The 26,910-nt window shown below is 42.1% G+C and overlaps 1 protein-coding gene across 9 annotated transcripts; it reads right to left on the bottom strand.

Moving 5' to 3' along the window:
* Window positions 1-225: 225 nt before the first annotated feature.
* Window positions 226-26,820, bottom strand: SEC16A (SEC16 homolog A, endoplasmic reticulum export factor). Of its 9 annotated transcripts, none has more exons than XM_080355838.1 (33): window positions 26,628-26,820; window positions 19,428-23,014; window positions 19,154-19,343; window positions 18,439-18,581; window positions 17,872-17,957; window positions 16,845-16,980; window positions 15,854-16,052; window positions 14,604-14,781; window positions 13,723-13,865; window positions 13,191-13,252; window positions 12,816-12,954; window positions 12,327-12,569; window positions 11,913-12,010; window positions 11,144-11,225; window positions 10,838-10,955; window positions 10,490-10,601; window positions 10,187-10,292; window positions 9,572-9,712; window positions 9,344-9,457; window positions 8,542-8,746; window positions 8,112-8,351; window positions 7,297-7,385; window positions 6,522-6,569; window positions 6,196-6,354; window positions 5,890-5,967; window positions 5,616-5,672; window positions 4,849-4,960; window positions 4,380-4,517; window positions 3,633-3,733; window positions 3,209-3,283; window positions 2,542-2,601; window positions 1,591-1,665; window positions 226-808 (listed from the first exon to the last, which is right to left on the bottom strand). In XM_080355838.1, exons 2-33 carry the CDS (start codon window positions 22,940-22,942, stop codon window positions 740-742), a joined length of 7,311 nt encoding a protein of 2,436 aa, XP_080211964.1. In that variant the 5' UTR covers window positions 22,943-23,014; window positions 26,628-26,820; the 3' UTR covers window positions 226-739. The 9 variants fall into 9 exon arrangements, with proteins under 9 accessions (XP_080211964.1, XP_080211965.1, XP_080211960.1 ...); XM_080355839.1 differs by having other exon boundaries at window positions 19,154-19,672; window positions 19,781-23,014; XM_080355834.1 differs by having other exon boundaries at window positions 19,154-23,014.
* Between the last annotated feature and the right edge of the window lie 90 nt (window positions 26,821-26,910).

The following is a 26,910-nucleotide window of genomic DNA, read 5'->3' as shown; positions in this document are numbered from 1 at the left end:
GCACTTAAAAGAACACTCACTCGTCAAACAGTACAGCGTCAGCTATTATACAGAGAGCTTCTTCCAGACTATACAATTTGCTTTACAAGTAACCTAAAACCACAGACTACATACATACTGGGTAAGATCCAAATCAAATCAGCATTAGATTACAGTCACAGTTTTCATTCAATATAGGTCGATTTATTTGGATGAGCTGTGGCCCCGTCCCCCCCACCCTCACCAAACATTTCCCAGGGGAGCATCTCCCCTTTCACACCCCAAACCCCAGCCCTGGGTGATAAGCATTAATTGTGCATGGTCCTCTTAAGGCCACAGAGTGTTCCGGTACAATGTGGACATGGTTCTTTCCCCCGCTGGGAGGGGAGCAGCCTTCAGAAATTAAGGAATCCCTGAAACTATGTCTTTGAAGTTCACACTAGTAGGTTTAAAATTAATTTAAGGAATAAATTGCCTATGCAATTTACAAATAGTTTTTGTAACAGACAGCAACTATTTCCTCCCTTGTGTCTATTCTTCATCACAGCAAAGCTATTTTTAGCCAGTTTTTTAAAAAGGAAAAGTTACATATATTTCATGTTTGGTAATGATTTGCGTAAATGAGGTGCAAGGAGGGAGACCCATGAAAAAAAATCACCCATCATTCGACTGCAGCCAGTACTGACACCATGTGCTGTAAGATCGAATAGTTCTTTGTATACTCAGAAGGTGAGAATTCCAAATATAAAGCCATTGTATTCTACTTCAAGGTCGGATACTTCCTCTGGCCAATTCTTCCCAGCCTTGAACTTCCAGTGACTGCAGGAGACTGAAAAGGGGGAACAGGAATAAAAAATAGTCTGTAAAAGTGTCATACCAGAGACAAAAATACAAAAAGATGGCAATAAAGCTTTGAACACGAACCTGTCAAACAGGTCTATGCGCACATTTAACATTCTACATGCAACAGTCCAGGTTGAGTTAGCAAAACATAAAATCAAAATGCATGCAAGACGAAGACTCTGGCAGGTGATGTTTGCTATCAAAGCTCAACCACCCTTCCGAGGCAGCAGATTTTCACAGCAATACACATTTAAACGCTTTTCATCTCTGTGGCTCTAACAAGGGAAGAGAAACTCATTCTGCAGCAGCAAAAGCCTTGTTCTATGTGCAACAAGCCTCGCTGTAACGCAGGTACCCGCCACAGCGAGACGGCCTCTTGTGTCACACAACCTTTTAACCCCTCACACTGGGTTTCAGAGCAGATGAAAGTGATTGCGGCATAGCAGCTGCTCGTTCCATTGACTTTATCTTGCAAAATCACCAAATGCTATAAAGGCAGGGAAAGCTGGGGGTAGGGAGCGGGGGAAGGAACAAAGACTATGTTCAAAAGGCACCCAGGAGAGGAAAGGCGGAATTTGTCCTGATTATTAAGGCTACACCAAGTTACTTATTAAATGTAGGTGTGGCCTGCAGTCTCTTAAAACAAGAAGGTTCAGCATGACTACGATTTACTCAAGCAACATTTCACTACTTAGTTCAACTGTCAGGGCTGGCAGGTCCATGGTTTTGTTCGAGTTTGTTCAAAGCAAAGAAGAGGCCTTTACTCACTTGTGCAAATTGAGAGGGGTTGTAGAACGGTACCGTTCCTGCTGCAGGTCCCCCCGAGGGCAGCGCGGCGGCAGCCTAGGAGACAGATAACACCCAAGTTACGGAACTGCAGAGCTTCACTGCCCCGCCAATAGTTTGCTTAGTCATACAGAGAAAATATTCACAGTAATAATGCTGACAATATGGACAGCACAGCGTAGTGTAACAACTGCAAAAAGTGCTGGTACGGTTTGCATCCATATCTTTCATATTGCTTGCTTAATGTAGCAACTGGCAAAACAACATCGCATGCATTAACTGTAAAGAGCTCTGAAAATCCAAAGCATGCAAAACCAAAACAAGACACCAGTGCGACTTCACTGCATTAGTACCTTCTGCTTTTGTTAGTACACCTTAGGGCTCGCCCCCAAATAAACATTTGTGTTAAGTTTTGCTTTACCAAGAAATAACAGAAAGAGTTTGTGTCAACCCTTTATGGTGACCCCCTCAGTACTGGAACTTACAGCAGAGATGAAGCATTCCTTTAATTCCTACAGGGGCTTTTGCAGATTAAACAGGCAAAGATAATATTACTGATTTGAGACTGGCAGCAGCAATGACAAGGTTTTGCTTGGGTGAGTCTTTCAAGGAGGTTTTTTGGGTTTTGTTTGTTTAAAATCAACTGACTTCTTTGGCTGATCTACATTGTTAAGGGAATCTCTTAGGAACATGAACAAAACCAAAAAAGCATGCCTGGATTACATGCATTCTCATAAATAGAAAAAAATCTGAAGGCCCTGTTTGAGTGTTAAAAGGAACACGACATCATTAGTCACTTTTAATGTTATTTCTGTGAAATGAGAAGAGGGGAAAATGACTGGAAGTAGCATTAGTAAGTATTGGAGCAAATGCAAAATAAAGAGGAGAAAAGTAAATAAGTTAACATAAATGAGAATAGCCAGCCACATGTACCTGATTAAAATGCTGGCTTACTTCACGTGATAATGAACTCATTGAACTAGAGCGCGAAAGCTACAAAACAGCAAGAACACACAAATACAAAAAAACACAAATAAAAAAGTCGTCATGCATGTCACTGCCCCAAGCTTTCAGTTGTTTTATTTCATTCTAGAAGTCTCACTGCCAAAGGTTAAACCAACCTCAAGTTAAAAAAAAAATGTAAAGCCAGAAGTTAGTTTAAATCAAAGGGACTTCTTAAAGCACAAAATTATGTAGCTATAGAAAACATTTAGTAGGAACAAAGGTAATGTTACTCTGCCTGGCACACAGCAACCTGCTCTTCTCTTTGTGTCTCACACTGAGTATTAGTGAAATCATACGCATGCACCAAGGCAAGAGACCCTCAAACCGCTACTGGCATTTTACTCTGAAAAAGGCTTGTAAAAGTCTATTTCTATAGAAGAAGGAGATCACACCACAGAACATAGGACATGGAGGCTGAACTGATCGTGTGGACTCTGCTCTTTTCTGTAAAATTTGACACAGTCATGGGATTCCATCCTGGCCAGTCACCAGCAACTGAACCAGTTACTTGTTTTAGATGGCCTGTGTTAAGTCCACTATAAATTTATGGTTAAAATATGCTGCAGAAGTCATTAGCTAATGAATCGAGCCTTACCTCGCCTGACTGGGAGCCATCAGGGTTCGAGACGGGAAGTCCAGACCCAGGAGGAAGGACTGCAGAGTTTAAATACTAAAGAAAAACAAGGCACTTTTATCTTTGTTACTGTGATGCCATTTCACATTCTGCTGTATTGATTCCACTGAAGCAAAATGTTGCTATACACCAAGCCAGGTGCAACATGCAGTGTACGGCTCCTTCCTATGTTCTTGGTCCCTTCGGTCACTTTTCAGGGACTTCCCACTTCCATTTTCACTTGTATTTGCCTTCTCCAGTTTTTAACTAAAGTGTAGGGATTATGTTTGTGTATAACAACAACATGCTTTGTATGTACCGTGGCTAAGAAACAACTACTCAGAATGATGAGGACTTGTTAACAGGAAGTTTGAACTATATAAACAAACCATTCTTTCCAACCCACCTCTGGTTCCACAGCTGCAGCAGGATCTGCGTTGGTCTGATTTGCAGCTGGCGCGTGTTCTGGCGCACCACTGCCTTCCATCGGCTGCGCTTCTCCTGGAACTACAAATAAAGTGGGATTTAGCCAGACACACCATACTAGGGCGTTTGATTTCACAGAATGACAAGCAGGGACATCAGTAGAACTGAATTTCTACAATATCAAGGTTCTCCCAGGTAAAAGGTAATTTAAAAAGGGCAGTGTCAATGCCTCTAGACGCCCCAGTCTCGTTACACGTCTGCAAGCAGGAGATGCACACAGTTCATACAGATAATCTTGGTGCAACACAGCACATAGCAAAAGCAGAAAGAAAAGTTAAGTGTGCAGTATTTCCCCAAATAGCAATTCTGGAACTAGGAACAGGTATCAGGAGTGAGCACAAGATGCTGAGCAACACAGGAACACTACACAGTTCAGATTTTGCTATTTGCATGGCCTGGCCACCCTGCAATGGGGACAGGGGGGAAAGGCAAAAGAGAGAACCCCTTTGCTTGCAGCGTGCAGAGCTGGGCTTTACTAATCCGTTTGTTTTGCTGCAGTTCCCAGACTAACTCTACTTCCAAAACAAATCGGAGTTAATAAGATGGAACATTCTTAAATGTTCACTGAAGGCTACAAAATACACACACTGTCAAAAGACACTTAAAGAACTACATAACCATAAATAACCATGCAACCTCCTTCCAACTCTTTCCACTCATGACACACCTGAGTTTGGAACAAACACATTTGCAGGAATTGGCATTGGTGCCAAGGGGGCAAAGAGATCTGATGGCGCCGGAACAGCACCACTTGACTTGGTTCCACCTGGATTCAGGACATCAACATAACGGGCTCTGCTTCCGGCTAAAACAGAAAAATCCAGAAATAACAGAAATAAACCTTCTGCTCGTCATCACCGTATCTGTTTCAAACAGTCTGCTGCAAGCCATCTTTCAGAATAAAAAATGCTCCAGGGATACAAATGATAATAGCCAAGTCACTGCAGAGTTCTAACAGCAATCACAGTGTAGACACTCAGCACAAGCAAAGCCAGCAACAGCCACAGCTCCATGATATCACCAAGCTGCCAACTGTTCCCAAACAACCCCAGAAAAGCCAAGGCTTCTGTCTTTGTGTTTTATGCAAGAGAAAATGTGAAGTTTTCCATACTTCAAGCACCAGTGTTGTCTGTTACCTGCTCTTCTGGAGAACATGTTGACAGGGGCGCCGGCTGGGCCTCCAGGTCCAGCTGGAACAGCCTGAGGAACTTTAGGAAATCCTGTTGGAGGTGGCGGGGGAGGTTTACTCTGCAAAGGGAACAACAAGATAACCCAGCCACATTACTCACAGAGTTTTAAGCCAAGTATTTGTCTGACTTCTCCTTTTCCTTACCTATGCCAGAGCACATAAAACTGGGTATACAGACACACACCTTGTAGTGCAGGCCAGCATTGCTCATACACCATCTGGTAACTATCCTAAGTGGCACTGCTACAACCCATCTACACTCACTCTAAAAGGAAACACTGTTTGGAGACAGATCCTTGAATTACAAGAATGGACAGGATGTGTGATTTTCTTTGCTTTACAATGCATTACATATTCAAAACTACAGATCCTTCTTTTTTCCCCTGTATTGTTTGCAGTAGATCAATTAACAAGCAATTGCCTAGGTGATGTCAACCTCTATAAAGAGATACATTGGACTAAGTTTACTCTAAACTCCTTTGTAAATTCAATCACAGTTACTGGATCCACACAGGGAACCAAAGATACAAAAGGTTCCATAAGGGCGTAGACTATAACAACATGTAAGCTGTTTCTTAGTTTCAAAATGTTGCACGTTTTAGTCCAAATTCACTAAGAGGCAACTCTTAAGAGCCAATGACACATTAAAGTTAATTGTGTGTCAGTACAGGTTTCAGTTTTCCACTTGGAGAAATAAGATACTGAGATTTTTACCTCTTCTTCTGGTTCATCCAGATTAACCCAGCGTTGTTTCTGTTCATCCCAAACAATCTATGAGGAAATCACAGTCAACGGTTAGGAGTTCAAAACACAGCTCTTCAAACAAACAAAAATAATCTTGTAACAATTTTTTTTAAAAAGCCTGTCTTTAAATAAGCATAACCTTGAAAGTTTGACACACATTTGTTTACTTGTCAAAACAATGTTCATCTGTCATCCATGGAAACTCATTAAAATGTATAAAGGTTTTTGTGATTAGGGGCCTTACTGATTTGTTCTTGTCATCCGGAAGGTGAGCTTCATTCTTGCCTTTTCCCATCAGCCAGCGAAGCCAGTTTCCACCAGTCTAAAAATAAATTCATCTATTCAGTTAATTATCTCAACTCTTGTCTTTACGGACAGATCAAAATAAAAAGTCATGCAGCAATTCATTTTCTGTTAGAGACTCCAACTCTGAGCCCACAGTTGAGCCTAATAAATAGAAACAGTTTAGTCAGGACCTCTTAAATCAGGACCTTGGATGGGAGTTACCACACAGACTAACAGATCTCCTCTAGCTTCTTGGAAAGTTTACCTTTCTTGGTGCTGGCTCCTTTTTGGTTTCTTTTTTAGCCTCTTTCCCTGCAGGAGCAGAGGGAGGAGGAGAGGGCTGGTTTGCAGCAGAGTTGGATCTCTCTCGTCCCACAGAATGAGCAGAGGACTCTGACGTTGTTCGGGATCTCCGTCCATAGCCCTATATTACAAACAAGTCCAAAGTTGGCACTGCTGAAGTGATGGATTGCATTTCATTTTGCTAAACAAATTCCTTCTTTGGGAAGTTATTAAGAGATACAAAAGCACATCAAAAATTTAACATAAATAAGAATGAAGATTCAGTGAAAGAGCCTGCTGGTGGCATACCATATGTGCTGAAGACTGAGATGCGGATCTGGATCTTCGTCCTGGTGCCTGGTTAGACATAAAGCCAGGACATGCTTAATAAGCAAACAGCTAAATATCTGACAACATTCACTTTTTATCACAAATTCCCACACGATTAAAGACATCCCAGCTGGTTATTTGGGTACTTCTATCTCCCCTGACATGTGGGCGGTGCAGAAAAAGAGCTGAAGTCTGGTCAAGTAACTGCACTATCACATAATCAGTCCATTAGGAAGAGATAAATCAGGGTAACCAGCCCACAAGAGGAAAGCAAGAAAAATGCTGCACCAAGCAGTCACTGCTGCATTTTTTTCCCCTCCAACATTAGGTTGTTGTTCTAATGTTTGTATAGCAACTCAAAAACAAAAATTAAAAAAATAAATACTATGTATTTCAAAAATGGGTTTGGGATTTTGATAAACACCTTCCACATTTCCATTTATGACTGAACTGTAGTCAATACTACGCTTTTAAAACTAAGTCACAGAACTGTCTTTAGGACCTGCTTGATGTATGCTACAAGCTCTTCTGGCTATGAAGAACCATTCTGGGAGATGGAAGAGGAAGGCAGGGCAGAAAAAGATTAATCTAACTCTTCAGTTTTATTTTATTCTACTATTTCTTCATTATTTATTATGAAGGGGAAGGATAGCAGGGAAGAAAAACTAAGCTTCAAGTCCAAATACACTCTCGTGTTTGCAAAGATCTGCAATGAAGCTGACAATTGTGGAGAAACGTATGAAATGAGAGATACCATGCTGGCCATTCTGCCATAGAAATCGTCCTCTCTCTGTTCAGGGAAAGAGTTTTGTGAAGGAGAGTCTGGGGCAATTCTCTGCATTCCTTAAAAAGCAAATTAGATTATGTTAGCTGGGAGGAACAAAACAACATCACCACCACCCCCAAACAAACCAACAAAGACATGCAAAAAACCAAAACCAAACAACAACAAACACACAGAAAAACCCCCAAGCCCCACAACACCACTTTAAAGGCAAAAATCTTCACTAGTTATGAACTGTGTGCTAGAAAGCGCCTGGTCATTTAACGAATGTGAACTGCAGTTGCTGTGATTTTTTTTTCTCCTGCATGGGTATTCTATTTGTTGTAAGCAGAGTCACAACAGGCTCTGGGCTGCAACCAGCACTTCGGGGCAGCTTGAGGTTCTCCCCATCTCTAACACAGCTCTGCCAAACCTGTGCCTGGTTCTGCTGTCACAGAATTCAAACTGATCAGGGTCCCAGATGTTGATATCCAGAGGCAGAAAATCCCTGAGCCTCCAATCACAGACCCTGCAAACAGAACTGCCAACCCCAGAGCACTCAGTGATGATCTGTTAGGGGCTAAGTGACAATCTGCTGAGTCTGACCTCACTTGTAAACTAAACCAAATAAGCAGGATGAATACTATAACTTCCCACTGATGTTTCTGTACCATTAGATGGTATGCTTAAACTTCATAATCCAAGACTTGACTTACTATTTTCTAAATATTGAATATTTTGCAGTATTCCCCAAAATATTTCATTCCCCCTACAAGGAAGGAAAGCTGTTTACTCCAATCCCAGACCTGTTTCCAGGTTTGTCTGCTCTTCTGTCCGTGGTTCAACTTCTTGCGGTGGCCCTCCCGGTGGTAGCGCTGACCCTAAATACACTGGTGATGGTTCAATTCCATATGGATTTGAAAATCCTGGAGGTGCAAAGCCAGGTCCTGACTGAGAAGCCACTGAATAGAAAGGGACACTTTGGACAGGTTCCTGGTCACCAGGAGGAATCATCGCAGCTGACCCATCAAGGACAGCCTGAGGTACTGCAGCACATAAAAAAAGTGAAGAGTTATAACTAAACAGAAATTTCAGCATGTGAACCTTTTACCTTACGAATGACACAATGCAGAAGTGAAATCACACTTTTTACCACCCCCTGAAGCTGTTTCTTATACCAGAAACCCAAAACATTTTCTTTTCTCTCTGTCACAAAGAAGAATATGAAACACTAACCTGAAGGCATCAGCTGCACACTTTGCATCTGTTGAGCCATGTTGGGTAACAAGGATGCGAACAGGGGATTTTCAGCACCTGGACCCATGTCCCGGCCAACTCCTGCTCCATCGCACTGACTGGCACGGTCTAATTCAGAGCTTGGAGTACTACAGGCGTATGGTGGGGGGGTGGATCTGTCTGTGTTATAAGCTATTGCACCCTCCTACATGAAAAAGCAAGATATTATTAACCATACCAGACATTAAGTTAAGATTTACTTTGCTATATGTTCCATTGGTTATTAAGTCAAAACGACACATAGGTTCTTTTCAGTGTTTAGTCAAAAAATGAGTTGTCAGGCATTTGCAGGCCAAGTTCAAGTAAAACATTTAAAGGTGTTTGTTTTTAAATGGAAGCTTAGTTAATTAGCTGAAGGTTCAAATTTCTAACAGATCTCTATCTGTTACAATCTAGCTACACTAATTCAAACACAGCTTTTCTAGGGGCAAGCAGATCCTTTGCTTACAGTAGTTATTGCAGCCTCATGAGCCTCCCATTTCTCCTTGCATTACAGTTCTAAGAACAGACTGTCTCACAGAATGTACACAACCCTTTAACAATTCTGTATTGAATCTTAGGGCGCTGAAGCGTGGTAAATCCACTTGGTTTAAATCATAACACTCGCACTTCACAACATGAATATATCATAAGGTCACTCCACATGCTTCTGTAATTAGCGGCATAAACAAAACCATCTAAAAAATTGCATTTACACTAATCCTTAAGGAGAATGCTTCACGTTGAAAAGTCTGTTCTGTACCTTGATCTGTCCATCCACATGTCGAAGCCTTACTAACCATGAAGGTTCTATAGAAGATTCCTGCTCTGGCTTTTCTTTTATCTGTGGGTCAAACAGCCGTAGTTGTGATGACATCTAGAGAAAGGAATCATTGTAAAGTTTCAGTTAACCAGCTGACAAAGGGGATTTCAGCCACAGCTTACAACCTACTCTATGAAGCCACAAATACTTTATTCTTCCTTATGTTACCTGGATTAGCTGGCCAATAAGCACAGGTGAGTAGTAATGCGGATCTTTAAGGACAGTTCTAGAAATCACTTCACAATAATGGAAAGCCTGAGCAGCAAGTCCCATCTCAGCCAGTCGGCAAGCATAGATGAATTTGAAAACCTGTAGAATGCAAGCACGTGAAATAAACACAGTGGCAGGAACATTCTTAAAAGTATCGAATGAAAGGCAGTTTGTCATTTCAGTGGAAAGCTCAGATATTCCATTACCACATCTACAGCGTGCTGGAAAAAATAAAGAGGGAAGAAGCATCCAATTCTCCTCTTCCAGCCAACGCATCCAACGAAAGTTACTATTTGTCTACAGCTAGTGCCAACACATTCTGCTGGATTTTTCCTTTTGGAATATAGTTATGATAACAACAAAGTTTAAAATTCTGAAGTTCAGAACGAACAGATAAAAATGCGAAAAGAATACGTAAGTGACAATAGGCAACAAGCCATCTTGCACTAAGTTATCCACGAATGTTTCATGTTACAATGGATAAAATGTTTGCTGTGCTGAATACAGCAAATAAGAGATTAAAGCCTTGTATAAAACCTGCCACAAGAAAAACAAAGAGAAACAGCTCTTCACCTGGAAATTGGGCAAGCAGCCAGGCTGAGTTCCCAGTGACTGTGCATATTCATAGGCTTCTGTTCTTTGAATGGCTTCATTGGTGGCAAACTTAAAAAACGGCAAGCTATTTGAGAACAGGAGAGGAAAAGTATTATTTACCATTAAGATTATACATGCTGACAATAAATAAATAAAGGCAATCAGAAATAAAGTCAGAAACACAGCTCTATTAGACATGAAAATATCGATAACTTCTACTCCTCAAATGAGGACAGGGCATCATATTAAAAAAAATTAAAATAAAGAAAGGGAAAGCCCAACCTATGATTTGATCCAATTAGGACGAGCTTTGTTGTTTTCCTTGTGTAAACTCCAAAACCAACTTGGGCCATAAGGTAACAAAAATGAGCAGCATCCAGCAGGCCTTTGGAAGCTGTAGAGAAACAAGCAACAGAACTCAGGATAATTCCTCTTGGTGGCACACTGTAATTCAGTGTCCCTTACTGTTTTGGCTTTGCATTCAAATATCTTCCCAACACAAACACCCCACAGAAAACTGTTCTACTTTACATCTCACACAGCAGTTGCTCGTTTAAAAAAAAATAAAAATAAACTGAGTAATTAAAGCTTTTCCTTCAGTCATCCCCCTGTTCATTCCACAAGAGTTACCAAGAGTGTCTCCCATGGTAGCAATGGTCCTGGATTCCAAGTCCACGTTATTGGTCAGGTTGGATAACACCATTGCTAGATGAGGCCTCCAGTCTCCCCATTTCTCATCTCCACAGCACTAAAATTAGAATAATTACCAAGTCAAATCAGTGGCTGTAGCTCTGTGTGCATGTTTCCACCTAAAAAGGACTAAAACAGCTTATCTGATAATTCTAGGAGAAGCACATGGGAAGATTTCTGTTGTGAACTACACTGCTTACCGCAGCACCTCTTCAGTCTCAGGTGCAGCTCACACTGGGCTCTTACCGTGGACGCAGCCGGCATCCTTCCCGACATGAGCTGGTACACAGTCTGCAGAGGGTCATTAATTGGGAGACTGTTGGCAAATCTACAGAGACATTACACAGAAAAACAAAACACAAACATGGGGTGAGCAGGTAAAACATACCTGAACCTAATTTAGCTTAAGAGAAGGAAGTGCTGTTTGAAAATACTACACCGAATAAGCGATTGCCCAGTGGATAACATTCCAAACCAGAACATGATTGTTAAGTGGATCTGCCCTAGGTCAGTCCAAATTAGGGAAAACCTCAGCATTCTCCCCATGCCAGCTGACAAGACCTAGTATATGATTTCACAAGCTCAGGAAGCTGAGATAAAGTTCCTCTGTCTACAGACAAAGCATCCATGAATACATCTGCTTCTTTTGGGAAAGGAGAATGAAGGGTATGACAGAGTTACTTGGCTTTAACAAAGGTGACAGCTGGGGTTTTGCACAGTGTTTTCAAGGCATGAGTAACAGCACATGTCAAGCAAGCCCACAGTGACACTGTACAAATACCCCTTAAATGGAACAAGGGGCACAGAATAACTTCTCGGGTTTAAGATAACTAGAAGGCCCCAGAATAAAAGGTAATTATGATAACTGAATCTACGGGTAAAATTAAAGCACAATTCTTGCATAAGCTACTGAGGATAACTCATTATTTTGACATTAAGATGTCTGAGCACTAAGTGTCTACCTCATTAGCAGGACAAGTGGTCATATTGTACTAATCAACAAGCAAACCAGTACCTGGTCATAACTCTCGCGTGTGTTCTGCTGTCCATTTTGCTGGCAAGTAGCAGAGCATGACCCCACAAACCATGCTTCATGGCAGACTCCAAAGCATCCTATAACACAGGAATTAGTTTTGTGGGAATAGGTTAACATACTACTCAGATAAACAATGACTGTTTTACAGTAGCACTTTGGGACTGTATTTTTAAAAATGTCTGTTTGGATCACATGAATGTAATTTTGTTTTATATTATGAACTGCAGGGCATAACATTTTTCCGTATCAGTGTAATGCAGTGCCATGAAATTGTAAAAGTGCACTGCAAATAGCAAAAATTATTCTAACCGATGTCTAGAACTTTAAGATTTGTGAAAAATAAGTAAACAAAATGACACGTGAAGCATTTGAAACAACAGTATAAGCATTCACCTTCTTGCGGCCATAAAGCAGTAGCTCTCTGAATCTCTCTGTCTCTTTCTCAAGACTGTCAATTGTGGTTATGAGACTATCAGTGAGAAACGAGAGCTGGGCTTCACCAGATTCTTCTTCCACTTGTTCCAAAGCCTCATTAGTGAAATCGATCAAATTTGCCTCATTAGGGGACTTCCCAGGAAGCCACACCGTTTTATGATCTCGAAGCAAAAGTTCAGCCAGGTCTGTTCCCACAACAGTCTAAACATGCAGAGAAAAAAACAGAATTAAAAAATCCTTTATTTCAACTTTGCCTTTGTTTTATTTGTCACTTCAATAAGATGTGAATATCAGCACTTCTGAGCGCCTGAGGACAAGTGACCAATTTAACTGTTCCATCAAGCTGGGAACTATTCAAAGTCGATACATGCATATTACTGTCTCTTCCATAAATACTATTTTGTGTATAAAGCATTTTAGGATAAACACTTGAGTAGTGAGACATACCCCATTCTGCCTGCACAACAGTACAATGAAGTCCCAAAGCAGACTTGCAGATTCTTTGTCAATTAAATTTTCATTTTTAAAGCACTGTGTGGCTTTATTTTGTGCAAAATTAATAACATCCACTTTATGGGTGTCGTCCCTGAGGGGAAAAAAAAAGAAAGAAGAATCACATGTTTTTAGTGAGACAAACAAATATTCAGATCACCACTGTGATCAGTATGAGGAACAAATTTAAAGCTCACATTATTTAAGCAGGTCAAAAGCCACAAATATTTTAAGTCAGTTTAAATCCTATAGTTTGCAGACAATTAAAAGTTTGATGAAGAAATGAACTCAGAATGCATAAAGGTATTTCTGAAATCTGTAAGAACATACTTAGCAAGAGGACCAGGAAATGCTCTCATCTCTTCTTGCTCTGGAGAATGTTGTAACATAGTCTAAAACACAAAAACAGTAAGAAATTCTTATAACCACGAGTTTTGCAACCTGCACAAGGGTAACAAATGTGGGAATCTACTTTACATGGAAGTCATTCTGTAGCAAGATATAAAAATCTGTCTTATATCTCCTTAATCGTAGAACCATTTAGGTTGGAAAAGACCTTTAAGATCATTGAGTCCAAACCCAACACTGCCAAGCCCAATGATTTTCCTGATGCTGTTCTAGTACTTGTGTACAATTCTGCTCCCTCCTAGGGATATTTTATTCATGACTACATCATCTCTCAGGAGCAGAATTTTTAAAGTTACTGGTTTACTTATGATTACAGCGCCAACAAATAAATATGAAGACACATGACTGACGTAAAAAAACAGAAGTCAGGAAGCTACAGATGCAAGTTTCCTTCTCCCCTTCCAGAAAAAATGACCTGTATTGAACCACCTCCCTTTTTCCTGTGAGACTTTACCTCCATGCTGTGTATTTCCACTAGAGCAGGCTGGCCTTCCGAAGGCAGGTTTGGCAGCACTTTTATTAAGAAGCCCCCAGGGCCAAACCTGGCACAGATATGAGGCACTGAAAACTTCTCAGGCGTTGAGGGCCTTAAAGGTGCTGAAGTGGGGAGAGAAGATAAAGTTAAGAACAAGTAGCTGGTCTGGCAACCACGTAAATGTGCTGACGTATTTATCCAATTCAGTAATTCTCCAGTACTAGTGGAAAAAAACTGGCATTCAATTTGGCTGAACTTTACACACAACAATTAATAAAGATCTTCTGAATGTTTGCAACACTAAGAACAAAACTAGACTACAGAACTTTAAAATCCACTTATTTTCTCAGTGCAGAGGATTTGATTGTCTAAGACACATTTCTGCGATCTCCATACAAACATGACACTATCTTCAGAGTTAATGATATACTTCAACATACTCTGGAAAAGCTTTCCCAGAGAAACAGTGTTTTGTTCCACACTGAAAACTGTGGAGAAATCTAAAGTTTAAGTTAAACTTTAATTATATTCCCCATGAAGTACAAGCAGCGTAGTTAAAAATCTATCTGAAAAGACATTTACAATTGCGAGTGTGCAGTATTTAATAGCAAACACTGTCTAGCTACTGCTGCTGTTCAGCGATATAACCAGGTTTCAGCAAGCAAGAAGTTATTCTTACACTGGAAAGGAAATGAGACTTTGTTCGTGTGTAATTACAAAGTAAATCAGCATTTTCCCCACCCCTTGTTAACAGGTTCAACAAATAACACTACAAACACAAACCGAAGTGCAAACTACTACTGGTAGACAACCTCACAAGCACGGTGCCGTCCCTCCTCCCACCCCGGTGGTGCCTATACCTTGTTCTACTGCTGGCCATCCCGGTTCCGCCGCGTAGCCGTAATCTGTAAAAGGCTGTTGTCCGTCAAAGTTAGCAGGGTATCCGCCATACGGATAATCTGTGTGGAGCGACACTGCCTGCGCAGTAGTTTCATAGGCATTAGCCGTTAGATCGTGATTACTTCTATACAGCTGGCTCTAAATAGATCATATTAGTAATTGTTAGCAGAGGGCGGAGTTACACAAAGCAAGTGATACTGCAAGCGTGACTCAGGACAGCATCTCATCCCAGCTTCAGTTCTTTATACTGTTCATAAATGAGGTTTATTACATCCCTGCGTTTGAGAACGCTGCCCTGCACGACACCTGTGGCAAGTACGGTCAGTTCTATCACGACAGAACATCTGTGTGCTGGTGTCCAGAATAAATAACACTCTAGAAATGACTTAAAGGTTCAAATGTTGCTGTATCAGCCACTACGGATCAGAGTCAGTGTTCACCTCCACTGCAACGCTTGGACAGAAAATCTTAAACTGAGATTTTCTTAAATCTGAATGTCTAAATGACTTTGTGTGCCTCAAGATTAACATCTAAATGATCTCCAGTACCACTTCCAATACTACTAAATGAATTGGAGTTCAGACTGGAAAACAACCTAAACTTCCAAGAAATGCAGCAACACATGAGACTACAGCTAAAGTGATGTATTCCGCTAGCAAAAGAGTATATGTCAAAATTTCCCAAATATCCTGTGTTTTTCAAGTGTTTGTACTTATGGCATAAGCAGATGAGTAATCAGTTAGATTTGGGTTTTCCTTTTAAAGCCAAAATAGCATCATACAAATATAGAGTTAGTCTTCTAACACATGCCAAGGTCAGTAATATCATTCATGCTCATGAAAAGCAAAATGATGTGAAACTGAAAGCCAGACGCATTATCAACTACAGCCGAGTGCAGTAAGGGCGAAGTTCTCACAAACAACAAATGGATTCAGCAGAGGCAATTCTCCATTTCTGTGTGTGTGGCAACTTGCACAGCTGAGTGCTGATTTTGGTTAAAGTTCTCTTGACAACTGTGATAAATATTAAGTTCAAAACTATATTACGAACCAGGCTTAACTTACAGAATAAAAGCCACGTATTTTGAAATACATGTTCCCCAAGCTAAACCCAGAAATATTTCTGTATTTCTAATGTTTCTCCCACCCTGAACACAGAGAAAGACCCAACTCAGCTGAAAGAATACTGGATGTGATCATTTGAAACTCACTTGCTGAGAGCGAGAGCTGAAACTGCTCTGGTGACTGTGAACGCTGCGGGAGCTCCGGAGACTGTGCCCAGAATGCTCACTGTGGACACTGCGCCTATCGAAGTCATCACCATAAGGATCTCTGTGAGGTTCAGAATCATCATCAAAACTTCCAGCAAAGCGAGGATCATATCTCCAGTTATCTTCATATCGGTCATATCTGAAGAACGAAGAAACACACAAAGTAAAAATGAGCATAGCCACCCATAACCATGAGGGAAGTGACTTCACTGTGTACCTGGCAGGAAGAAAACTGTACCTAACTTCAGACTGGCTTTTAGATTAATTACTAGATTGAGGAGTTTTTGTTCTCTTTTTAGAGTAAGCAAACTGACATTTCTCCAAACTCAATCAGAATACTCAAGATCAAGATCAACGTCGTACTCAGAGTCTGTTCTAGGAAAACCCACAGGATATTCACCTGATCTGAAAACAAGTCCTACTGCCTTAAATCCTCAGAATGACCTGACAGCACATTGGTTTTACCTCAATGGCCCATGTTAAAGCTACAGAAAGGACCAGCAACTTCTATCTGTGAAACATGCAATACTGCATTTCAATAGCCTCCTACAGGATGCATTTGCATTCCTACAGAATACTGAGATGATTTTACTAACAAAACTGCATGATACCCTGAAATTCTGATGCCTAATACAGCTACCACAACACCTGATAAATTCTGAAGGCTTTGGGGCAGATCTTCAGCAAATAAAGTCATATTTCTGGTAGTGCACAAGCAAAGCCACAGCCTTTTTGCCTTAACACTTACTGCCATAACTTAATTTTCTGGTGACACATGTGACTACGGGGGACTCAGTCCTGAAGAAACCAATACCAGGTTTTCCACCTGCACTCAGACAGACACACCGGTTCTCTGATCACCAGCACCAAGGCCACGCACTGCCCTGGATCTGCAAAGAGCATTGAGATAACATGGACTGAACGGACAAACCTGCTGCCGTATGGATATCCATCTCTCTTCTGGTACGGGTTATGTTCAGCATCATACCAATACCTCTGGTCATAACCTCTGGGGTCTCTGTATCTGGGGTCATACGCTGATGGGTAGTGGTCCCAGCGACTTGGATCTTTGGAAAATAAAAATAAATGGTTTAGGTATTGGAAGCTGTTGTCTACAACCTTTTTCTAGCCCTTTCTCTTTAATTATACACTGATTTGGTCTTGAAATCATATAGCAAAACCAAAATAATGTACTTCAAGCTATATAAATATGTCCACTCATTTTCAGTTAAAACAAACAAACCCACAATTAAAAAATCAATGTCACCCCTTTCAGAGAAACATGGTTATTATAGTCAGCTAGATACTCTTGAAGGTACGGTGTTCATCATCAGACAGACAGATCTAAAAATTTAAAAACTCGCTTGCAACATGATTACTCAATAAATATAAAGAGAATCTTAGTGATCAGTCTTCACAGAGTCGTGCTAAATGTCTCAGGATGTACACAGATGTTGCTTAAAATCCTCCCAGGCACTAGACAAGCAATTATCTTCAGATTCACAACAGCGGTGTGTCTCTGTGAGCATTCACATAATCATGGACAAAACCAAATTCTAGTCATGAGTCAATTTCTGTTTACACCCCCCTGAAATCTGCCTGCAGGTTACACACCAAGGATATACCCCAGTGAATGACAGGCTTGCAACACATTGAAGAAAATGATTCTGTAGACTTACATGGTGTGTTTTCATAATGGAAAGGCAAACAGAAGTCTGGTACTGAGGAAAAAACCTTAATTCATTTTCTATTTACTACTTCTACTGAATAAAACCCATACAGTGAGGAAGGCTTGGTCTTAAGAACTCAAGTAGGCCCAAAGATCAATTTTCAGCAAGAATAAAATTATTCTTACTGGTTGTGGAAAGGATATCAGTTTCATTAACATGTTCCCATAAATTTTTGCATAAACCTGAAATTTTGTATATAAAAATTCAGAGTTCATGTTGACACCTTACCTCCATAATCATACGAGTTTGGGTAATAACCTGGATAATAGTCACTCCATCCACTTTTTGGATAATAATCTTCAGTATAGCCTTGCCTGGAAGAAAGCGCACAGGTATAAAAAGTTACTATTCCTCCTTCAATCTCTCCTAAAGTCAGCAAGAGATATGAAGAACTACATGCAACAACTCATCAGGTGGAGTTTCATACTTAAAAGCATTTACAGGAAATCAAGGAATCATAAAATTAAGATTTCACAAACCAATATAGCACTAATGTGTTGTGTGCAACAAAAGGCTGACAGCCCTTACTAAATAATAATTTAGTGATGTTTGTAAATGTTACATTTTAAATTTGAAGACTGATCCATGAGTGAACTACCAACAACAGACAAATACTACAAAGGTTTCCATCACTTCCAGATAGATAACTGGGGTTCTTTCTTGGAAACCTGCAAATTCACCCACCAGATAATGCCACAGTAACATTTTGTCATTAATTTGAAGTTCACACAAATCACCTATCCAATAATCATCAGGAAACAGTAATATCTGGAAGGTGATTTACTCAGTGCATACCTAGAGGAAGGCCGGTCGGAGCAATGACTGGCTCTGGAACTGGGACGTTCAGGCTCAGCATAGCGGTAGCTCCCAGGCTCCACGTACGCTGTGCCGCTCTCATAGTGTCGGTACCGCGGGTCGTACTGCCCGTAGCTGTCATCCTAGAAAAGAGATGACCTGTATGGTGAGAGGCATCGTCCCTCCAAGAATAAACCTTTAGAAACAAACAAGTCACCATCTACACCACAACTGTGATACCTGGAGTGATGCTGATTAACAGACTACAGCACAGCTGTTGATACCCATTGTGGCAAGTATATTCAAGTCTATTAACATCCTACACTTCAGAAAAAAAACATTATGTCTGGACTAAAGGCAGTTCAACCACTACGCTGGTCACTCTGCTAAACTGTCAGTAACTCAGGCAGCAGACGAGAACCAAATCTGAACACCCAGGTAGCTGAGACAGTTGTAACTGCCAACTTTTTCCAAAGAACCAGATAAACTGCAATCAGCTGGCATCTGTGCAAACTCAAATCGCTTTTAGTAACTACTTAAAGTTTTTATAATCTTTGTATTGTAAGTTTTGTTACTGCTACCTGGATTTTCCCAACAATTAAATACTTAACATGAATTCTATGCTGAATGTTGATCAAGACACAATTGTTTAAATTCATAGTTCAAAGATGAAAATTACTGATACACACTGACAGCAAGGGACAAAAAAATTTACCATGTAATAAAGATGAGCTGCTGTTCTGGGGTCTGCGGGAGGATAAGGTGGCGGATACGGAGGCTGGTAAGCATCATAAGGATGTCTGTAGTAGTAGTAAGGGTTCTGGGGTGGACCAAAGGCCTCCTGAGGGGTCTGCGGCAGGGACGGACGCTGCAGGTCTTGCTGCGCACTTGGCGTGACCGACTGACTGGTGGTAGACGGGGTTGTGGAGGGTGGAGCACCCGATGGCCGCCCAGACGCCGGCTGCTTATCAGGACTCATTTGATCGTACCTTGTTGGCTGCGCTGAACTCGCTTCTTGGGAACCCGCGGGTTGCGGATGGTTATTGAGCACCTGGTTCTCTTGCTGCTGCGACACCTGCGGGACTTTAGTCCCTGTGGCACTCTGGTAGTTCAAAGGAACTGAGGATGGCCCAGAAGATGGTGGCTGCTGCATCTGAGCTGCTTGCATTTGTGGTGGAGATGGCAACACTCCCTGTACAGCTCTGTCTGACACAGCCTGCACATCTTTTGTCACCTGTTGATAGAAATGTTGGTTGTCATGCATCTCAGGACCCACCTGACCAGCACCACCAGCTGCCTGTTGAGGATATACTGGACCACCAGAAAGTGATTGATTATGCACCTGTACAGAATTACTTGCACTGCTTTTCTCCAACGTCCGTGATACTGTGAAGTCGAGCACTCCAGCAGCTGCTTCTTTGCTATTTGAATGATTTGCAGAATTATTAGCCTGTACTATAGAGTTAACAGGGGACACTAGTGCATTTGCACTTCCACTGGGGAGATTCGTTCCAGGAGAAACAGATGAGTTAGACCCTGGCTTGCTAGCAAATTCAGGAACAAAACCTTCCATATTAACATTCTTTTGCCCTTCTGGAGCCAAATTAGGTGGAGTTTTCATAAGCAAGTTTGCAGGCTGATTAGAAGCAGTATCAGAGGAATTAACAGGGCTTTGTAATAAATTATGTTTCAATAGACTAGTATTTGGAAGTGCATTAACTAATAGAGATCCAACTTGCATTGCAGGTAATGGCATGTTTTCCCCAGAAATTATCCCGCCAGCATGCGATGTTTGGGGACCCATTGCAGGCTTGTCCCCAACCTCAGAGTCCTTCATTGGCTGATTGTTTTCATTGCTGCTGAGCTGATTAGATAGAGAAGTAGAAAAATTAATTGGCTGAGCCAGGTTATAGCTTTGATTAGGCTGAGCAATCAGGATAGGCTGATTTTGCAAAGACTCTGTAGGTGGAGAAGACAACAAACTCGCATAACCGGAACTTGCCTGAGACTGAAGTGCCTCCTCTTCTCCCATTTTGGGAGGATTCTCAAGATTTTCAGAGGATATATTTCCATCTTGGGAAAGCTGCACAGGAATAGTCCCTGGTTTACTTGGCTGCTGATTTGACGGGAGTTCTTCTGGTGGTTGAATGACTTCCACAGTTTGTTTGGCAGGTACGTACACTGCAGGAGCAGCAGGAGCCAGAAGAACATTTCCCCCAAAATTAGGTAACTCATTATGAGCCCACAAAGTTGTCGCTGGGCTATCACACTTCTTAACTGCCCCCTGAGCTCTTGTTGAGGACCTTCTCTCAGATACTGATTGCAAGTTTTCCACAGTAGGTCCAGAGTGCAACATATTTCCAGCTTCCCCAGTGACCACAAGGGGCAGCGGGTGTACCTGAGGCATGAAAATAGTTTCCAGATTATCTGGTGGCTGTTCAAGATTGCCTGGAGATGCGACCGGCACAGCTGTATTCTTCTTGATATTCTTTTGGTTTGAGTGGTTCTCTCTTAATTCAACCACCATCTTTGCTTGGTCAATCTCTGCAGGTTTGATACCAACTCCATGGGACCTCACAGGTTCAAAAGAACTATTTGCACTTGTATGAAATACTCCTGTAGGCTTAGGAGGACTCGGAGTTGGAGGCTGGGATAGATTACCATGGTAGTTCAGGTTTAGCTCACTTGAATCACCTCCCAAAGGAGAGGAGTCAATCTGTTTGAAAAAGATGGCAGAAGATTCTTCATCAGGCTTCCCACTTTCCTGCTGAATAAATGTACCGACTTGCTCTTGAGGCCTTGCGGAGCTAGAAGCACTTCTATGACTGATGTTGCTGTAGTTTGAAGATACACTGTCTGGTCGGACAGGGTGAGGTAATGAATCAGGTGCCTCCAAATTTGGTCCTCCTTCAGCATGGCTCACAACAGCATTCTTGGGAAGTGCATGACCTGGAAAGGATCCATATCTGTAGAGATCAGGGCCTGCAGCTGGGGGTGCAGCACTGATGTTGTGGGGTTCGCTCGGCAGCACTTCTTGATTCTGAATGCACTCCAGGTTCTCAACGTTTTCATACTGTGACCCACCATGCCCAGACGTGTCACCTATACGTGTCTTGTCATCACCAGCAAACATAGAGTGCTTAGCGGCCTGTGTTTCCTGCTGACTTACAATTTTAGGAAAGTACTGGGCATCCATTCCTCTTTGTACCATCTCACTGGCTGAACCTGTACCAGTCTGCGCCTGAGAGAGAACATTAGTTGCAATCCGCTGCGGATGCATTGGTGGGTGATACAAAGACGCTGAATTTGTCTGACAAGCATCAAACTCTGTTTTCTCAACTACATAATTTTTTTCAGATGAAAGTATTTCTTCATTTTCTGCCTCATCCCCTTTGAAAAACATGGAGAGAGTTCCTGAATCTCGATCTGCGGGAATAGGTCTATTTGATTTTCCAGACATATCTGGAGATTGGTTTTTAGGGTTAGTTTCCTGAGCTGCGGGAATGACAAAACTGGAGTCTTGCAATGGTGGCTGTGGATAAAACTGTTCCTGGTATGGTTGATTTAACCAAGCGTTAGTCATTTCTGCGTTATGCCTAAACACATTTCCAGGCTGGGTGCTGTTCATGGGGTGACTATTTGCAGAGCCATTTCTCCCATTCTTTTCACAACCAACAGATAAAGGCGCTTGCATGATATTTTGTGGAATACCTTGGTGTATAGGAGCCTGCTGTAAATTTGTCTGTGGAGGAGGATGAGAAGTGCTAACAGAAGACTGAGAAACGTTCTGAACATCAGTCTGAGAAGACAGCTCAGGATGGGGCACAAAATTTCGAACTGGAGACTGCAGGTTACCCGGAACAGGCCTCCACTGAGACACAGGCTGCTGAGGAGGTGGAGGGAAGAGTGTTGTGGCATTGGGTCCTGAAGGAACATCACTTGGATCTCTACTAACATCTTGTCTGACTCCAGGTTTGTTTGACGCAGACACCATTCCAGGATGCACACCAAGAGAATTTTCAACTGCTGCTCCTGTATTATAATGCAATGGTACTGCAGCCCCATGGAGTCCAAGATCTGCATTTGGATGCACCTCTGCAGTACTATTTATAACATATCCTGGGGACGGTGAAGGAATTGGAACATTAGAAAATGAACTGGTGTTTATTCCTGGTTGAGATACAGGAGCTGATAAAGACGTATGCGGTCCATGAGGATTGTCCCCTGCATGCGACGGTGAAGCATGCAAAACAGCTGGCTGCGGAAACCCTGCCGGGGAAGAGCTTTGCATAACCAACACATTGCCCTTGGATGGATTATCTAAAGGGGAACCCTGTGGAGTTTGTCTGCCAAATGCAAAAGGGTCTGTCACAGGCTGCACTGGGGCAGCTGGTGCATTTCCTCGTTTACCGAGCGAGCTGTTTCTCCAATACATGTTCCGGGCGATGCCTGCAGGAGGTGGAGCTGCGGCTCCCGCTGGAACAGGCTGTGGAGGCTGCTGCATGGTGGCCTCAGCAGGTCAGATGCTGGGTGACAAACTAGTTGTGTGTGCCACAGACAGATTCCTTCTTCTACCCTGTTAAGGCAAAATGACAAGTCAGTTTCCTCTCTCACAATACATGCAGCACTTCAGCAATTTCTATTTTAGAAACAAAGTTACCCAAAGAACTTGAAGTGAAAAATATCTCTCCTCCAAAATGCATTAAAAAGGTACACATAACATTGTATTTCTAAATCCAAGCCCAGTATTAATGCTGTGTGGTAAAAATGCACATTCTTTAACATCCTCATTAACAAATAGCTCAAAGATAGAATAATTAAACACAGTTCAGTTCTGTACAAATGTTAAAATCTGAGGCTGTTAAAGCACCAGTGGTGTCACATTTTCCCAAATTTGTTTTAAGGACAATTATGGCATCACAGACAAGACACAGCAGCAGTCAGCCTGCAGCAGAACCTGCAAGCACTAGGGCAAGCTCAATTTAATTAGAATGAGTTGAGAAACTATTATCTAGCTCTAATTCTGTTAGAGACAATCTTCAGCTCTGTTGCAGCATTGCTTGATGTGAAGGCACCTTTTTTCAGGTAAGATGAGGAGCAAGCATCTCAAGAAAGAATTAATCAGATGTTATTCCCCTCAACAGAACACAGTCCTGTTTTGTTTTAATAAGGAAAACCTTGTGTAGGACAGTAGCGTTATTTATTTTGAGAAAGGCAACTGGGTTTTCATCATTACTATTCTCTCTTCTAGATGAATCCCTCTTAGTAAAGCTGTACTTAAGAATATGAAAGACAATCAACTTCTCCCACCTATTAATTAACCAGCTTTCTCGCTTTAGCACTAGTGAGACTTTGGCCCAGTGTCAGAGGGTTTCAGGGTGGAAAGGACAGGCACACAAGTATTGCAACTCTGCCAAGAACTCCAAACAATACCTGTTGTGAATTTGGTACACAGGAAGTTCAGCAAATTATAAGAAACATGTATTTTTCAGTTTTATCAACACTTAACAATGCGGGGCAGGGAGAAAAGCTGAAAAAAATGGAGTTGTTCTTCAGAACGTGCCCAGTTCAGCTTAGTGAAGTTTTAGCAGCACGTGAGTCTTGTTTTCTAATAGTACACAACAAATACGGTTGACATGGTGTAGAGTGAAGTACCCATGGCAATTGTGTCACACCAGATGCACTTCTGTTTATAGAAGACAGACAAAAGCTGTGAAAGTTTTAGGTTTTCTAAGATTCAGCATCTTGTCACTAATATCATGGGAAGCCAGAAAAGTCAGAAGTTGATCATCAAGACAAAATTTCAATAGCTATCAAGAAGTTCAAATGTGAGACACTTCTGGTTTCTGGTCAACAAAAATACATATTGAGTGACCACTGCTTAACACCATGTATTCCATAAAGGTTCAGAACTAAAAAGTTTCAATGAAAAGCATACTGACTGGTACCACATGTTCTATACAGACTATGAGACATCGGTAAAATCTCTTCTGCTCATCATTGCAGAATCCAACAGTCCTACGAATAATCCAGGTCCCTCTTCCAATGGCCTGAAGTACCAATCAGAATCTCTCCATTTCTCTGCATATCTATATATTTCATAGCCATGTCTTAAGACTTTGTAAATTGTTAAAATGGGATGGAAGACCAGAAAAGCATTAAATAGAAAGCTTCAATAGTTTCATGCTTTAGTTACATCTGTCTTCAAAAATTCTTTTCAATTCACAGCTGCCTGTTGCATTCCTATCAAGGAACATTTCCAAAAGGGTTTTAGCGCTTTGCAATCTTGTCTCCTACAACGAGGTGAAGGTTTCCCAGGCGGCCACATTCACTACCAGCATGTTCCCAGGGAGCCCTGACCAAATGACCCCCTCAGCTTCCACACACTGAAGAAACTCCAGCCTGTTCTGGACATTCCCAGTTATTTTTCACCATTTTTCTCTACTATATTAACTGCAGAAAAAAAACCTTCCCTCCCCACCTTCAAATAAATGGATGGGTTTTTTTGCAACACACTGACTATTTTTACAACTTAAATACTCACTTTCAAATTTCTAATGCAGACTGCGCTCCTCACAGTGTCTTATCAGATGTACACAAAGAAAAAATCCCTAATACTTTACCACATTTTGGTAACACCCAGTACCAGTAATTAGCTAATTAAAATAAGTGTAGAGCTCTGCTTTAAAGCGCTGGCTTGCCATTCCTATAACAAAGTCTCTAATGTTGTGTTGGAGAAGTTCAACATGAGGGTATCAGATTCCTTACAGAAGGAAAGTTAATATTAACAGACTGCACACAGTAGTAAAAGCATGCAAGACTGGAAGAATTAAAGCCAAATAAAATGAACATGCCCATGTCACCTAATTTAAACAGAAGATACCAATTCGGTGATACTGACCCTCCCTCCCTCCAGTCCAGTATTCACAGAAATGCTGATTTGAAGAAATAGATAAATGAGAACTATCTATGTAAGTTAAGAGCAATCCATCCCTGTTTTATCTAGTTTAGAAATTCTTAATGTTCAGCAGGTTCATTAATGGATAATGCAGAGCAGCCTGCTAAACATTAGTTACCAGAAATAACTATTACAGAAGCTGTTTCCAGATGTGCAAGAAAATGTTACCAAAGAGAAACGTGACTGATTGAAACTCCTCTGTGATAATTTATCTGCATGAAGGAATAAATTATTTGGGGCGAATTAATTTAATCCTATCTCTAAGGGACATAAGCTAAATAATTTACTGTTAGACAAGAATAGGTATGGCAACAAAGCAGGTTACAGAGTACTAATATTAATTCTCATGTGTGCCTATACATATGTGTACACACTTGTTTGCATATGTGTGTATGTTCCAAACAATAAATAACGTGTTAACACACACTGAATCCTAACAACAAGAATAATGTGAATAAAAAATGCCGCTGGAATCTAAAAGATAAGAATAGCTGAAAAATGAGATTTGCTTTTTTAAAATGAGTATCTGGGGCACTAGTTTTTTTCAGCTTGTTTTTCTGTGCAGACACCTGCACACATGCAGATGATGCTCAGACTGATCACATTCTACATCTTTAGTACTGCTGATAGTCCCCTACCAGCTTTCTGATAAACACCGAGCACGTTTACAAGTGTTGTTCAGTGAAAAGAGCTTTTTTGGGAGTCAAAAGCAGAGAGTTTAACACGATCCACAGACAGCAGGACAAACCATTCTCATTTGTTGTGGATGGAGACCCCGCCGGTCCCTCCCACCAGCGGGTCCCGGGCACTTTCAGGCAACTGCCCCACTGAATCAGCACCAGTTGCTGCTCCAGTCGAGCCCGGACCCGCGACACGAAGCAACTCGAAGAAACAACCCTGAGTTGCGACAAGTCTCGTGTCTCAACAAGGGAAACACACGATACGGGACGTGAGGCGATACTTGTGGCCGCAGGACCTTTTTCTGTCCCCCTCCACACGGAACACCCCTGGGACAGCCCGAACCCGCCGGGAAGGCTCCAGGGACTGCGCAGGACCCGCCGCTTCACCCCCCGTGCGGCACCGCGACCAGGGCCCGGGGCCGAGACCGAAGGAGCACTGGCCGCCGCCAGCGCCGGGGCCCGCACCTCGGGCCCTACGCTCCACACGGGATCCCCGCCCTCCGGCTCTCCCCAGCCCCGTGCGCCCCTTCCCTCCGCCGCCCCCGAGGTACCTGGCAGCCCCCGCGCCGCCGGACGCCGCTCAGCAGCGGCCGCCCCCCCTCACGGCCACAGCACCGGCCACCTCCGCCGCCGCCATCTTGGCACATCCGGCTGGGCAGTTCCGCCGCCGACGTGTCACGTCGCGTCGCGCAATGACGCCACGGCGCGCGCGGGGGCCCGGCGCCCGTGTTTGTGTTTCTCTCCCTCCCGCCGCCCTTCCGCCTTCCTTTAAAGGGAAACGGGGAAGGGCGGAAGTGAAAAAATGACACTAAGGGCGGAAGTGGCCTCGGTAGC

This window comes from Nesoenas mayeri (genome assembly GCF_963082525.1).
Source record: "Nesoenas mayeri genome assembly, chromosome: 18".
In the NCBI taxonomy this organism is placed as follows: domain Eukaryota; kingdom Metazoa; phylum Chordata; class Aves; order Columbiformes; family Columbidae; genus Nesoenas; species Nesoenas mayeri.
Note: the sequence above shows the minus strand (reverse complement) of the source record. Positions and strands in the feature narration are given on the sequence as shown.